General features: G+C 33.9%; 1 protein-coding gene across 1 annotated transcript; it reads left to right on the forward strand.

Moving 5' to 3' along the window:
- Positions 1-1453: 1453 nt before the first annotated feature.
- On the forward strand, positions 1454-6527 carry LOC111882150 (LRR receptor-like serine/threonine-protein kinase FEI 2). Its single transcript, XM_023878512.1, has 13 exons — positions 1454-1724; positions 1835-1970; positions 2124-2195; positions 2287-2358; positions 2439-2510; positions 2604-2675; positions 2764-2835; positions 2936-3042; positions 3167-3334; positions 3950-4282; positions 5114-5368; positions 5473-5606; positions 6115-6527. The coding sequence occupies exons 1-13, from the start codon at positions 1631-1633 to the stop codon at positions 6337-6339; spliced, it is 1812 nt and encodes a 603-aa protein (XP_023734280.1). The 5' UTR covers positions 1454-1630; the 3' UTR covers positions 6340-6527.
- The last annotated feature ends 8914 nt before the right edge of the window (positions 6528-15441 follow it).

Here is a 15441-nt window from a genome sequence, read left to right on the forward strand (position 1 = left end):
AACATCGATTTTAAGAAGCATTCGATTTTAACAGAAATTGATAAACATCACAAGTTCGATTTTCACATAAATCATTTTTCAGGAAGATAAAATGCTTTTCACATGATTCGATTTTAATAGATATTGACATCAACATGGATTTTAACTAACCATAACATTTCACAGGAAAAGACGACAAATAAATGGCAGAAATTAAGAGAGAGAGAGAGAGAGAGAGAGAGAGAGAGAGAGAGAGAGAGAGAGAGAGAGAGAGAGAGAGAGAGAGAGAGAGGATAACGAGATTGACTTACATGGCAGAAGAAAGCAGGAAACGAAGAAGAAGAAACGAAGAAGATGAGTTCCTGTTGTCAGCTGCAATTCTATTTTGACGATGGGGGCTTAATACGCGAGATAAGATTTTGTAGGTATAATGGTAATTTTTTACTTTCATTGTTAGTAAGGAATTGATTCTATCCATAAGATGAATGAAAGTATTTTCCCCTTACGAAGAAATGTTTTCTCATTTCTGATTCATTTTCCCTCTTTTAAATTGAACCAAACGCATGAATTCTAGGAAATTGGAAACTTTTTCCCCCGAATTTCAATCCTTTCCTACCAACCAAACATGACCTAAAGGTCCCCGCGTGCAACTATTGAAAAAGAACAAATCATGTTAAAAATTAAAATTTTAAACTAAAACTGTAGATGAATAAAATTCTAGGGACCAAAACTGAAATTTACTATTTTAATACAAAAAGATCTAGATTTGGATGTTTGCGTAAGACCAGAATTGGGCAGTGTCGCGTTAGACTTTTTGACTTCATTCCCAGAAATCAAATACCAACATGTTTCATATTGCGTCACATGCCACTATAATCCGCCAATAAGAGTTCGCCACGACATCAAACCGTAGCGCGTCAACTACACTCCAACCATCTGCGAGTGACGTTAACGTTTTTTATATTTGAATTTGCATTTAACAACGGCTCCCTCCTCTGCACACTTTCCCAGTACATATTTTATTTTCTACGCCAATGCTGCTTATATACAACTCATTAATTTGAAATCTGATTTATTAACCTTTGTAATAATTATTTTTTTAATTTTTTGAAAAGTTAATAATTTATTCTTCATAGGTAATATTTTTTTTTATATCAATTTATATTGCAAGATTTCAATATTTGAACAATTTATGTAATTAAATGAGTGATAAACTTTTAATAACATTTTAGTATATCACTAAAATGTATGATTTATAGACTCTTTGAGACATACTAAATAATTATAATAAAAAGTTTCTAAATATGATATCAAAACAAAATCAAACCTAATTTTTTTTATAGAGCCAACAAAAAAACAGATAATTTATAGTACATTATTTTTAAATTAAAATATATGGGAAATGATAAAATAAAATTTATGTCTTCTGATTTTACATTTATTTTTCCAAACCTCATCATAGCACAGACCACTCACAAAACCCCACACTCGCTTCTCTCTCTCCCCTCTGTGTGTAAAAGCGTACTCACTACATTACATTTACATCTGCTTTAAATCAGCTTTAAATTTGAATCCTTTTTATGTTCCAATTTATGGCACACATTTGAATATCCATATTCCTAGTTCTTACTTCTTACATCAAGAAGCTCAAATGGGTACGAATCAGGTATTGATTTGGGTTTTTTCAGCTATTTTTGTAGCAACAATCCTTTTCAGCACTTGTTCCTTCGCTCTCACTGAAGATGGTAACCTCATTTCTCTCCTCTAAATCGAAAGATTATGTTTTTCTTTGACGTCTTTCAGATTCAATGTTCGATGAATATCCTCTTGTTTTTTTTTTTTTTGTTTCTTTTAGGCTTAACTTTACTCGAGTTCAAACAAGCTTTGAACGACACTAAGAACACTCTCAGCAATTGGGTGGATAACGTCGAAACTCCATGTCAATGGACTGGCATTACTTGCCATCCGACCGATCAAAGAGTTTTAGCCATGTAAATCCTCACTCTTCACTCCATGTTTTCAACTTTTTATCGCGCATTTCGAGGATAAAAAGAGTAACACAAAACCCTAATTTCGAACAGATTGTATAGTGTATACAAGTTCTAAGTTCTAACCCTCGATTTTCGTTTTGTAATTTGTTTCAGAAACTTGCCATACATGGAGCTTGGGGGGTTCATATCTCCAAGCATTGGTAAACTCACTAGATTACAGAGACTGTAAGTGGATTTTTGTAGCTGTAATCTTAACTTATTAACTTATTTAAGTTAATTTCTGTTTGATTTATGCATCTTTTTTTGTTATTATCAGGGCACTTCACCAAAACAGCTTACATGGTCAAATTCCTAATGAAATTAGTAAATGTGTTGAACTAAGAGCAATGTAAGTGTTCAACTATGAAATACGTGTCTTTCTTGATTTTTGAATATGATTTAGAAATGTAAACTTATTAATATGTATAGGTACTTGAGGGCTAATTATCTCCAGGGTGTCATACCTTCAAATATCGGAAACCTTTCTCTACTAACTATACTGTAAGTCGCTAAAATCTTTTTTTTTTTCAAATATATTTTGTTATTAAAGATAATATTCACAACAATTTGATGTAATTCGTTCTTATTATTTAGTGATTTGTCAAGCAATACTTTAAAGGGAGCAATACCACCTTCTCTTGGTCATCTCACTCGTCTCAAATACCTGTAAGTTTGTTCATCAACATATTTTATGGCATTAAACTAATATAATTTTATAAACATTTAAATTGAAACATTTTTTCTTTAATTTCAGGAACTTATCAACAAACTTTTTTTCGGGGGAAATTCCGAATTTTGGAGCACTTAGCAACTTTGGAAACAACTCGTAAGTGTCACTATTTTTGTAAACACAAAATGACTATTTTGAATTTTTGATGCATTATTCTAAATTTGAAAAATGGGCCACTATGTGTCTATGTGTATAGGTATATTGGTAATTTAGATCTCTGTGGTCAGCAAATACATAAGCCATGTAAAACATCACTTGGATTTCCTGCTGTTTTGCCACATGCTGAAAGTGATGAAGCTGCAGGCAAGTTGTTTATAAAAAAAACAATCTTTTTATAAAAAAAAATGATCAAATTCAAGAAATTTAGTTTTTGGGTATTGTTGATAACTTAATATTAACCTTTTGTGATTTGATTTGATTTTTGTAGTTCCTAAGCATTCGTCTCCTTTTATGAAAGGAGCATTAATTGCTGCTATGATAGCTTTGGGTTTGGCAGTTGTGCTGTTTGTGCTTCTTTTGGTTTTTATGCTCTCAAAGAAAGAAAGAGCTGCAAAAAGATATGTAGTTGTCAAGAAACAAGTTCAACAAGAAACAAGTGAGAAAAAAAATAAGTATTCTTTTTTTTGTTACTAATTGCCTTTTTTAGGCCTCCTTTATTGGGAACCGATGAACTTGCCATTGATATCTCTTGTATGCGGAAGGACATAAATGCCCTTCTCTTCCTTTGTCATCAGAAATAGCACTATAATGTTTCTCCAATCCCGGCCCGTGTAACAAACACAAATCCCCTTGATCTCTCATCTGTGCAAAAGACATAAATGCCCTCCTCATCCTCTATCATAAAAATATCCCTTGAAAACTTCTTCAATCCCCCTCCCGTGTAACAAACGCAAATACCCTTGATCTGTTGTCTATGCAAATTGCAAAAGACATAAATACCCTCCTCATCCTTGATCTTTGTTATGTGCAAAAGACGTAAATGCCCCTCCTCATCCTCTATCATAAAAAAATATCCCTTGAAAACTTCTTCAACCCCCCTCCCAAGTAACAAATGCAAATGCCCTGTGCAAAAGACATAAATGCCCTCCTCATCCTCTATCACCAAATCTATCCCTAAAAAACTTCTTCAATCCCCATCCGAGCAATAACTGCAACTTTGTTGTTTATAATTTTTCTTTTAACAACTTGTATTCCAACTGTTGTAATGTAGGCACACAACTTATAACATTCCATGGTGATCTTCCATACCCATCAAGTGAAATCATAGAAAAACTCGAATCCCTTGATGAAGAACATGTAGTAGGGGCAGGTGGATTTGGAACCGTTTACAGAATGGTGATGAATGATTGTGGGACATTTGCAGTTAAAAGAATCGAAAGAAGTCGTGAAGGTCGTGACCAAGCATTTGAAAGGGAATTAGAAATCTTGGGAAGTGTTAAACATATTAATCTTGTTAATCTCAGAGGCTATTGCAGGTTTCCTGATTCCAAGCTTCTTATCTATGACTACATGTCCAAGGGTAGTCTTGAAAATTTCCTACATGGTACACTTCTTGCTAATTTTCACATCACAAATGCATTATGTATTGATTTTACCAATATGGACAATGTACTTTTTTTTTTACCTATAATGGCAACTTACTTGCAATTCATAAATTTAAGTCGATTGTTATTATGGGTAATGAGTTAAAAGTAAGTTGCTATTATGGGTAATGAGTTAAAAGTAAGTTGCTATTATGGGTAATGAGTTAAAAGTAAGTTGCTATTATGGGTAAAAAGTTGAAGTGTGTTGTTGTTATGGGTAAGGAAATGAAATTAGATTATTGCTATTATGGGTAAAAAATACGTTGCTATTTTTGGCTTTTTACTTTGTTTTTTTATCCATAGTAACAACATACTTTACATTTCATTTACCAATATCAATATTATTGTTGTACTTTGTAAATATATTACTATTATGGGTAAAAAACAAATACATTTCCTGTATTGGTAAAAAAAGAGTAAAGTATGTTGCTATTTATGGCAGTTGACTTTTTTGTTTTAGTCACAATAACATTATACTTTGTTTTCCCATATTGCTATTATTGATAAAAGAAATATAAGTAGAATACTATTATGGGTAAGGAAATGAAAGTAGATTATTGTATTATGTGAAAAAAAAAGAGTAAAAGTAGGTTGCTATTATGGGAAATATAGTTGACTTTATTGTTTTCCAATATTGGTATTATTGATATAAAGAAATTTAAGTAGATTGCTATTATGGGTAAGGAAATGAAAGTGGATTGTTATTATGTGAAAAGAAAAGAGTAAAAGTAGGTTGCTATTATGGGAAATATAGTTGACACTTTTTATGGTTTTTTTTTGGTTTGTTGTAGAATGTCGGGGTGAAGAAAAAACATTAAATTGGAATGCACGAATAAAAGTAGCATATGGATCAGCAAGAGGATTGGCATATTTACACCATGATTGTAGTCCAAGAATTGTTCATCGCGATATAAAATCGAGTAATATTTTATTGGATGAAAATCTTGAGCCTTGTGTTTCTGATTTTGGTCTTGCTAAGCTTTTGGTGGATGAAGATGCTCATGTCACCACTGTTGTTGCTGGCACTTTTGGCTATCTTGCACCAGGTCTCTCTCTCTCTCTCTCAGGATAGGAATGGAATGCTTCATTCCATTCCATCCAAGCAGATAAAGATTTTGAAATGCAAGAATTGATTATATGATTGAAACAGAGTATTTGCAAAGTGGAAGAGCTACTGTGAAATCGGATGTGTATAGCTTTGGGGTTTTGTTGTTAGAGCTTATAACAGGAAAGAGACCAACAGATCCAGCTTTTGTCAAACGGGGTCTAAATGTTGTTGGTTGGGTATGTATTTTTTTTATTTTTATTTTTTTTTATAAAAATAAAGGGAGAATCTTGTTAAAATAGTAACCAATGGTAAAAAAAACTTTTTCAAATACTAAAAAGCTTTTAAAAAAGCTACCATCGGAGATGCTCTAAGCTAACTTTTTTAAAATGTTATTTTGAGATTTAGGTTATCGATAAAAGCTCATGGGATATTTCCCACAAGTTTTCCAAATATACCCTTACATCTAAATAACTTTTTATATCATTTTACATTTGTCCATTGGCTTTTCAGCTAGTCTGTCAAACACAACCTTATAAGCTAGCTTTTTTAAAAAGCTACTTAGACTAGTTTTTTAAGAGCTTTTTAAATATTTTTCCAAATATGAAAAACATACTTTCAAGAGCTTTTCAAAAAGCTACATATTATAATTTACCAGCTAACTTTTCAACTATCAAATAGCTTTTCAGCTAGTCTGCCAAACACAGTCTTACTGACATTTCCTATTTTCGCTTCTAAAAACAAAAGTTGAACACACTGCGAAAGGAGAACAAATTGGAAGATGTGGTGGACAAGAGGTGCACGGATGCCGATGCATCAACTGTAGAAGCGGTTCTTGAAATAGCGGGTCGGTGCACCGATGCGAACCCAGAAGAGAGACCGTCGATGCAACAAGTCTTGCAGTTTCTTGAACAAGAGGTGTTGTCACCATGCCCTAGTGACTTCTATGACTCACATTCGGATTATGCTTAATCCATTCCTTCATCTTTTGTAGATGTTAATTATGGAAAGATTTCTTTGTGTAACTTTCTAGATTAAGTAAGTTGTTGATTATGTTTTGTATGTATAGAAATGTTTTCGGATCGAAAGATTTTGGTGATTCACCCCGGCTACTAAAAATGAATATGCCACAAGGGTGCTCTTGTTGCTTTGTTGGAGAATTAGTTGCATTTTGGTTTTTGAACTAGGGTTGATGTTATAAATAGGTAACTATTCCCCCACATACACACACAAAATAGTGTGTTTTGTGAACAAAACAAGATAAGTTTTGCTAATTGTTGTTTTTGGATTGTTTTAAAACATTTTTTTTGCATCAAAAATGGAATTTGTAGTAATAATTTTTTTTTTTTTTACCTTAATGAATTTTACGAAGTTGAGTGGTGGTAACTGTAAGAGAATCATTATGTTATATTATGGGGTAAATGCAAAAGTTTAGAAAATTAATGGGTGGAAATGATATTTTAGAAAGTTAAAAGTTAAAGGAGTAAAAGGATATTTTTAAAAATAGAAGAGTGGAAAATGAAGAGGTTGAAAGAGGTTTTTTTAAAAGTTCAAAGTTAAGGGATAAAAATGGCATTTTATAAAATACTGGGATGAATAGCATTATTTTACAAAATAAAAGGATGAAAATGAAAAGGATTAACCAAAAACCGATGAAACCCCACCATTTCGATTTTTAGAATAGTAATGCTGTTCCAACTTCCAACAATCATCTATATCCGACAAATTTCACAAACTTTTGGAAAAAATAGGTATTAAAACAACCATTATATTATTTTTGTTTTGCATATAAACCTTCATATTTTTTAAATTGTCTAACTTAAGACTTTGAAACCGGGAAAAAAATATACCACCACAAATGATAGAGAACCGGTTTTTAAGAGTTTATTAGTTATAACTTATAATCTCTTAGATAAGAAAATTTCGAATATATATATATATATATATTCAATAGAGAACCATAATTATTGGTTATCCAAAAAACCAAATATTTTTTTAAGTTTTAGAGTTTATTCTTTATCGAAAAAAAAAACTAAAAATATCTAAATTCATAACTTAACATTGTGAATGTTAAATATATTTTTCAGATTCCCGTGTAAATTTAGATTCACATTGTGAATTTTCAAAGTTTCATATTATGAATTTGACGATTTTTTTTTCTATAGAATTTGATATCATAAATGATAAAAAGTTATGAATTTTTGTATTTTTAGTTTTTTTTTGATAAAAAAAAAGTTTTAAAAGTTAAAAAAAAGTTTGGTTCCTTGGTTAATTATGATTCTTTATTGAATCTCACCCTATATATATATATATATATATATATATATATATATATATATATATATATATATATATATATATATATATATATATAGGTGGGCTTATGCGAAAATACAATAAATTTGCGAAAATGCGAAAATAAGGAAAACCTGTAAGATTATGCCACCTCAACCTTATGTTTTGGACAATAATACATCCATACTTTGAACTACATGATGATAATCGAAGATACATAAAAAAATTGTTTCATATTAGCAAAACATATTTTTGGCATTTTTATTATGAAAACTTGAATTTAAAAGTGGTTAATGACGTGAAAAAAACCGGTTGTTAAAACCACATTTAAGTCTATATTACAATAACACCTTCAAATATAAACTTATTATTTTTAATTTAATTTATTACTAATAAATTTAATTTCTAAAGTATATGTTTTAGCGAACTATGAAAAATAATACAATTGTTTTTTCAATATAGGTTTTCTAAAGTCCAAAAAATTTTAAATTAGATTTTTAGAAAACTAAAAAGATTTTAATACATTAAAAAATAGTAAAGGTTTTTTTTTTTAAGTTAATTAAAAATATATTGGTTTTTTTTTTAAAGATTTTCCAAATGAGATACATAGAGACATGCACATTGTAAAAGGCTTGGTTGGAGGAGCCCAACTATCCACTGCCTCCTTTAAGTGGTCCTGAGTATATGGGTGCATTGTCTTCATCAAACTCCATATCGATTAACTTTTAAAATGAAAAGGTTACAACAAACATGAATAGCCTTGATTCTTTAAACTTTTAGTTCATGGCTTCATGCATGGGGTACTAAAAAACAGACACCTAAAGAGCAAGGTTACATTTGTGGGGCCCAGCATGAAATTTTCTTTAATAGTTATGTTTACTTTTGGTATTAACATTATATTTTTATAAAAAAATAGTGTATAGTTACTTCTGTTCGACGTTATGTTCTCCATTAGAATTGGTGTTATGAAGAATAACACCATTTGATGTATCAAAGATGTTATATTATTTATTTATATTAAACTTAATATTAAAGATTTTATGTATTATTTGCAATTTTTAGTTCAAGTCTGTATATTCTATAACTTATATTTTCTGTTAAAAAAAAATCTCTATAAAAATGGTCCTTTAAACTTACAAAATACGGAGTAGTTCATAAAATTATCGAAATGGTCCTTAGTACATAGAAAAAAGACTACTAAAAACGGTACTTATAATTTATAGAATAGGTCCCTATGCAAAATTATTTTTACAAGAATGGTCCCTATAGAAAGTTCTCTACAAAAATGACCCCTTTAACTTACAAAATGCTCCTTTTTTTTTTTTTTTTTTTTTTAAATTGAAAATTATGGAAATCGTCCATATTTAAAAAACAAATTAGAAAAAATGGTTACTGTACTTTAAAGAATAGGTCCATGTGTGTATCTTTAACAAGAATGGTACTTATATTTCAAATATTGTAAGAATGACCACTTTCTAATAACAATTTTACAATAATGGTTTCTATGTTTAATAAAGGACAAAACCTCAGTAAATGTTCCACGTGGTTTCCTAAATCTAAGGTATAATCCATAAGTTTAAAAAACTTCATAGATGGTCCATGTGGTTTTAAAACTTTTAACAAATAATCAGTCACCCGTATAAAAAGATTCATTTACTATTTTAATATATTTTTTGTATTTAAATCTATTAAAAAAAAAGAAAAATAATAACTTGGGCCTGCATCTCTCTCTCTCTCTCTCTCTCTCTCTCTCTCTCGTCACACTTAAGAAAAAACCCATTGGGTCTCTCTCTCTCTCTCTCTCTCTCTCAATTGCATGTTCTTAAAACACAATACAATGTTCCCTTAACAAAGTTTGTAGGATGCAAAGCTTGGAACTTAATAACTGATCGCTACAAATACCACAACGAATATCTTTGGTTTGGCAAGCACCTAGCAATGGACATTTTCATGAGGCATTGAACCTGATATCATCATATATGGTCTTACATTTTATGTGATATCTTACTATTTTCAACTATATTTTAGTCTTAATTGAAAATATTTGGTGCTTATAATGGTTAAAATTGTTATGAAGCAGCAAAGATATGCTTAGGAGAAAGGGAGCTAAAATGTTGTGCTAGAAGCTGGAGAGTTGGAAACAATCACCAAAGAGGGAAAATTGATAAAAGAAGGCTACTAGGGCATGCTATTACCTTTACCCGCCGCAGTGAGGGGTCCTGATCAATATACTTATCAGATGAAGTACAACTGGATTACTTGGAGGATATGCGTAGGATTCTTCACCATATCGGTGAGACATGCATTGCGATGCGGTTGCAATAAAATTGGAAACTCTATAAATACGAACCTCGTAGGGGTCGAACATGTATATGCTCTAGCAGTCGATATCGATTTCACAGTAGCAACTGTACATCTCGCAAGAAGCAATGTATAATCAAGCGTACGATAACCCGTATTACACTCAAAAGTTGATGATGTATGGTGGTTTTCCATATCCACACGTGGAAAACCCAGTGAGGATAACTAGATTTGCTTTTTACCAGGAGCTCTTGCAGTATGAGATCCCACACTCGGCAATGATACCAAACATTTCCAAAGTATGACGATACCACCGATCCGGACGAGCATATCGACACTTATGAGTGGACAATGACGTTGCTGAGAATGGAAGAGCGGTTCACCCGCACATATTTCCTTGTTATGCTATCGGGAAATGCAGGCAAATGGTTTAAGGCACTGCGACCTAGCAGCATCTTGAGTTTCGAGCATTTACAATACCTCTTCCTCAACAATTTCATGCAGCTAAGGAAGGGCAAGGGAGATGCGAACTCAATAATGGAATGCAAAAAAAAAATGAGAGAGAGTTGATAAGGACATATTACGACTGATTCACTCTAGCAACGCTAAACGTCTCGAGCCATGAGGAATTCCTTGTAACAGGTGCTTTTACCCAAGGTTTACTCCTTGGCCCTCTATCGAAGAAGATGCAGGGGACGGTACCTTAATTGAGGGACGAGCTTAAGTACAGAGTGGAGAAATATCTTAGACAGATCGAAGGAGAAGAAGGAAAAGAAGCCAACCTAAAGGTTGTTGCCAATACATACATAAAATAGGAAGAAGCAATCTCTCGACCCAACACTGGCCATTAATAGCGCCAGGACGGGGGCCATGACAAGTACAACCGACACTCGCAACATCAATCCGGGAGATATAGTCCATTTGGAAAAGACGAACACCAGAGCCACCAAACCGATGTCCACGCCATCGAGAAAACCCCTTCGAAGATGGAAAAAGAAAAGGGCAAGTACTACGAGTTTCACAAGAGAAAAAATCATGATACTAGCGAGTGCACAATACCGAAGAAAGAGATTGAAGAAGAGTAGCTAAAGGGAAACCTCTTTGATATAGAAAAGTACTTGTGATCCAAGTTCGACTCTGATCAGGAAGTGTACATGAACCTAAAGAGATGCAAACAAGCTCCTAGAGAATAAGAGCGACATCTACACCATCGCCAGGCCCTACAAATGAGGCGATCCCCACAAAGCAAATGATAGCACCGAGGTATTATCTGGTAGCATACTCAATATCAAATTCTTGATAGATGACCCAAGACCATCAAACTGGGATCCAAGGGATCCACTTCTGACTACTGCCTACATACGCTAGACACAAGTTTATTCTGTATGCATAGATAATAGTAGCAGTACATACATATTGTATGAACTAGGGGTGTGCGCGGTGCGGTTTAAAGTCAAAACCGCAAACCGCACCGCATATGCGGTTTGAGTTTTTTTGAAACCGCAAACCGCACCATAGAAGTTCAAAACTGCGTTATACGGTGCGGTTTGTGCCGTTTAAGTGCGGTTTTGCGATTTGAAGAGTTGATACATTTTATAACTTTTGAAAAATCTAAAAAACCTTTTGATCTTTTGAGATATAAAACTAGAAACTAGAAATGTTTTGCAAAAAACTCAAAAACAAATTGCTTTCCGTAATACGTTTGATAATTAATTCCTATTGTATGACTTTATTCACTAATTTTAGGCTAATCAACATACTCATTTTTATACGTACCAACATTTTAACTGTTACAAACTTATAAACAAACAATTATTAGTATTTTATTAATCTTAGTGATGAAACAATACACTTTCTTATATATATATATATATATATATATATATATATATATATATATATATATATATATATGTATATATATATATATATATATATATATATATATATATATATATATATATATATGCGGTGCGGTTTAAACCGCGACTTTGTAATTGAAAACCGCAAACCGCACCACATAGTGCGGTTTAACGATATAACAAACCACAAACCGCACCGCAAAAGTTCTAAACCGCATTATGCGGTGCGGTGCGAGCGGTTTATGCGGTTTGGTGCACACCCCTAGTATGAGCATTGCTTTAGACAATTGCACACCTTGTGGAAGGGGGGACTAAAGCTTCCTATAGGTGGACCATTAATAGGATTTACAAGGCATAGCCTATCGCCGCTGGGCACCATACATTTACCATTCACCTTTATCAATCATGATGGGAGGGATAAGATCACGTAAATGAACGAATTTCGAGTGATGCGCCTCCCAACAGAGCACAAAAATCTGCTCGGGTGACCAACACTCTTCAAGTTATAGGCCATACCATCAATAATCTATGGTATTGTTAGGTTTAGCATGTGTTCTGAGTGAACAATAATAATTGCCATTAACCTACGAGCACACCATTGCCGTCAAGTCATTACCGCACCAAAGCTGGTGCAAACGCATAAAAAGTCAAAGGAGGATTTCTAAACAGAAAAGCACACCATTCATCCAGATTATCCAGTGCAAACAGTTCAAATAGGTGCCAACCTATCAAAAAAGAAAAACTAAATTAAGCCTCCCGCTTGAAGCGTCCCTCCAAGGTATTTGTATGGAAACCTGCAGATATGACATGGGTCGATCGTGAGGTCATTAAGCATAGCTTAATAAGTCTCCTGGGGAGTACCCCCATCAAGCAAAAAAAGATGGGGCAAGCGGGTGATAGAAGTAAAGCAATCAATACAGAGATGGAAAAGCTAGTGGACGTAGGCATCCTCTGGGTGGCACTTTTTCCTACCTGGATAGCGAACCCAATGATGGTGAAGAAGCACGATAGATCATGACGGATGTGCATTGACTACTCCGACTTGAACAATGCTTACCCAACGGATCATTACCCCCTCTCGGAGATAGATCTAAAGGTTGATTCCTTCGGAGGATTTCAACTCAAGTGATTCCTTGACGCCTACAAGGGATATCATCAAGTCCAGATGAAAAGGGAAGATGAGGAGAAAATGAACTTTCATACCGATCGTGACACGTTCTCCTAGCAGAAAATTCCATTCGGTCTCAAGAACGTTGGGGAAACATACCAGCGCCTGATGGACAAAGTGTTTGCAGACCAAATTGGTAGGAATGTCGAGGTATACGTTGATGATATGGTCATCAAAAGCCATGACGAAGCAGCATTGCTCCATGATATCGAGGAAACTTTTCAAACCTTGACGAAGGCGTAGATGAAACTCAACCTGGGCAAATGCACTTTCGGGGTGGAGGAAGGCCAGTTATTGGGTTATCAGATAACCAATGAGGAAATATCGCCCAACCAGGCCAAAATACATGAGTTCCTCGAATCTAAAACCTCTCACAACCTTAAGGGAATGTAAGAGATCAATGGAAAGTTAACAACACTTGGAAGATTTATCACCAAGTCGGCCGAGAAAGCTCTCCCACTTTTCCAAACTTTGAAAGGATGCGAAAAACCAATTTTAAAGGAAACCAGAGGCCAAAAAAGCTCTACAACATCTGAAAGAATGAGGAAACTCACCTCGAACTGCTGAATCATGCGAATAAATCTCTGGTTGTTGGTCTGACAAATCCCTAAGCTATCAATACCAAATAACATCCAATTAATAATTGGATTCCAATCTGTAACCTTTAGTCCAAAATTAGGGTAAAAAGACCATTTTACACCTTACCTAGTTTGGTCCAAGACTAAGGACCAAATCTACAATCCAAAAGGCCCAATCATGGCCTAATTTTCCAAATTAGGCTGAAATCCCTTTGTGGACCTTCTGCAAGCGAACCTAGAATAATCATCAATGTCACACCCCCGAACCAGACGGCGGAAACGTCCGGGGGCTGTCGTGACTCAATTGAATACCATAACATTAAATATATATGAAACATAACAACATTCGTCACCGTGCATTAATATAGTACAACCAGTAGCGTTTACATGTCATACATTGTTTAAACATTACATTCCCAAAAATAAATTGTTCGATTCGTACATAATCAAACTGCAAGCCATCACCGAATATGTTTTCCTTTGGTTCACTGGTTCCCTGAGAATACAAGTATTTTGAAAAACGTCAACATAAGAAATGTTGGTGAGTTCATAAGTAGTGTTTTAAATTCCAATGTTTTGTATTGTTTGAAAACCGCCAGAAAATCCGATATTTTCTGAAATGAAAAGCCTTCGAAAATGTTTGTGAAGATCCATAGGTATGCTTGTTTGTTTCTATACTTAAAAAAAATTGTTCGTTAAAATTGTATGCATTTCAAATCTGTATGTATTGAAAACCCTAGGAAAACCCGATGTTTTCCTAATTCCTTGAATTACATGAAGTTACATTGAAACCATTGCATAGCGTATAGTGTCAGTCCCAGGCGACGTTGGATTATTTTTGAGCATGATTAATTACTACAAACCCGCATTACACAAACGCCCAGTTTATAGCTATACTAACGATCCCGAAGGCGTTGTCCGTACTAATCACGTTATCCAGCCGCCCTGACTACGTGTCGTCCCACATCCGAAGAGAAAGAGGGCACGAAGACCTCGATGACTCTAATAGCCGGTTGGGGATAAAATGTGTACGAGGGGTCCCCGACCCGCCTCGCAAAATGTAGACTTTACTAGCAATACCAAAGGACCCTTGGGGACCAGTAGTATACAAGCCATTGAAAGTCCCTCTACGTCGTGCCAAGTCGGTGAAACCCAACACTTCGTAGAAAAAAAATGTCTTCGGGCCTTAAGATCAGGTCATTGGGCTAGCTAGGCCCAACAAACAAGATTTTACACTTTTGGGGCCCAAAGATGGTGCGTAGACGTCTGTGCACACTCGCATGTAAATTGAGTTCCCAAACGTTATTTGTATGAATCGTAGTGTCGTCGTGTTAGTAGTTTCGGATTTTCATTGGTTCGAGACCGAACCAATTCGTTTCACAACAATTTTGGTATTGTAGTGTATTGTATTTCGTCGATAGTCGCGGTACCATGGTTTGTTCGATTACATGTATTGAAATAGCCTTGGAAGTTTTCTGTTTCAGCCCCTCATTGTTCGTAAAATTTACTTTTTCAACCCTTTAGTTAAATACTTTCCGGTTTGGTCCTTAAATCAATTTTCTTGACATTTTAACACCAAAAATTATTGAAATTGATATTTTTCAGCATATTTTTCATAGAAAACAGTTTAAGTCCCTGAAATTTCAGTTTTCTCGGTTATAACCCTTCTTTTTCGCAATTTTGACAATTTTGGCCCAAATTGTAAAATTTTTGCAACTTTGGTCCTTTTTAATTTAAAAAGCATTTTAAACCTTTGAAAAGGACTTGGATCACTTATGGTCCACTGTTTTATAGAAAATCACAGTTTTGGCCCTCCAAAACAGAAAAATTCGCATAATGGGCCTCATTGGGCCGAAAATGTCATTTTTAG

The sequence above is a fragment of the Lactuca sativa genome, chromosome 4, assembly GCF_002870075.4.
Source record: "Lactuca sativa cultivar Salinas chromosome 4, Lsat_Salinas_v11, whole genome shotgun sequence".
Classification (NCBI taxonomy): domain Eukaryota; kingdom Viridiplantae; phylum Streptophyta; class Magnoliopsida; order Asterales; family Asteraceae; genus Lactuca; species Lactuca sativa.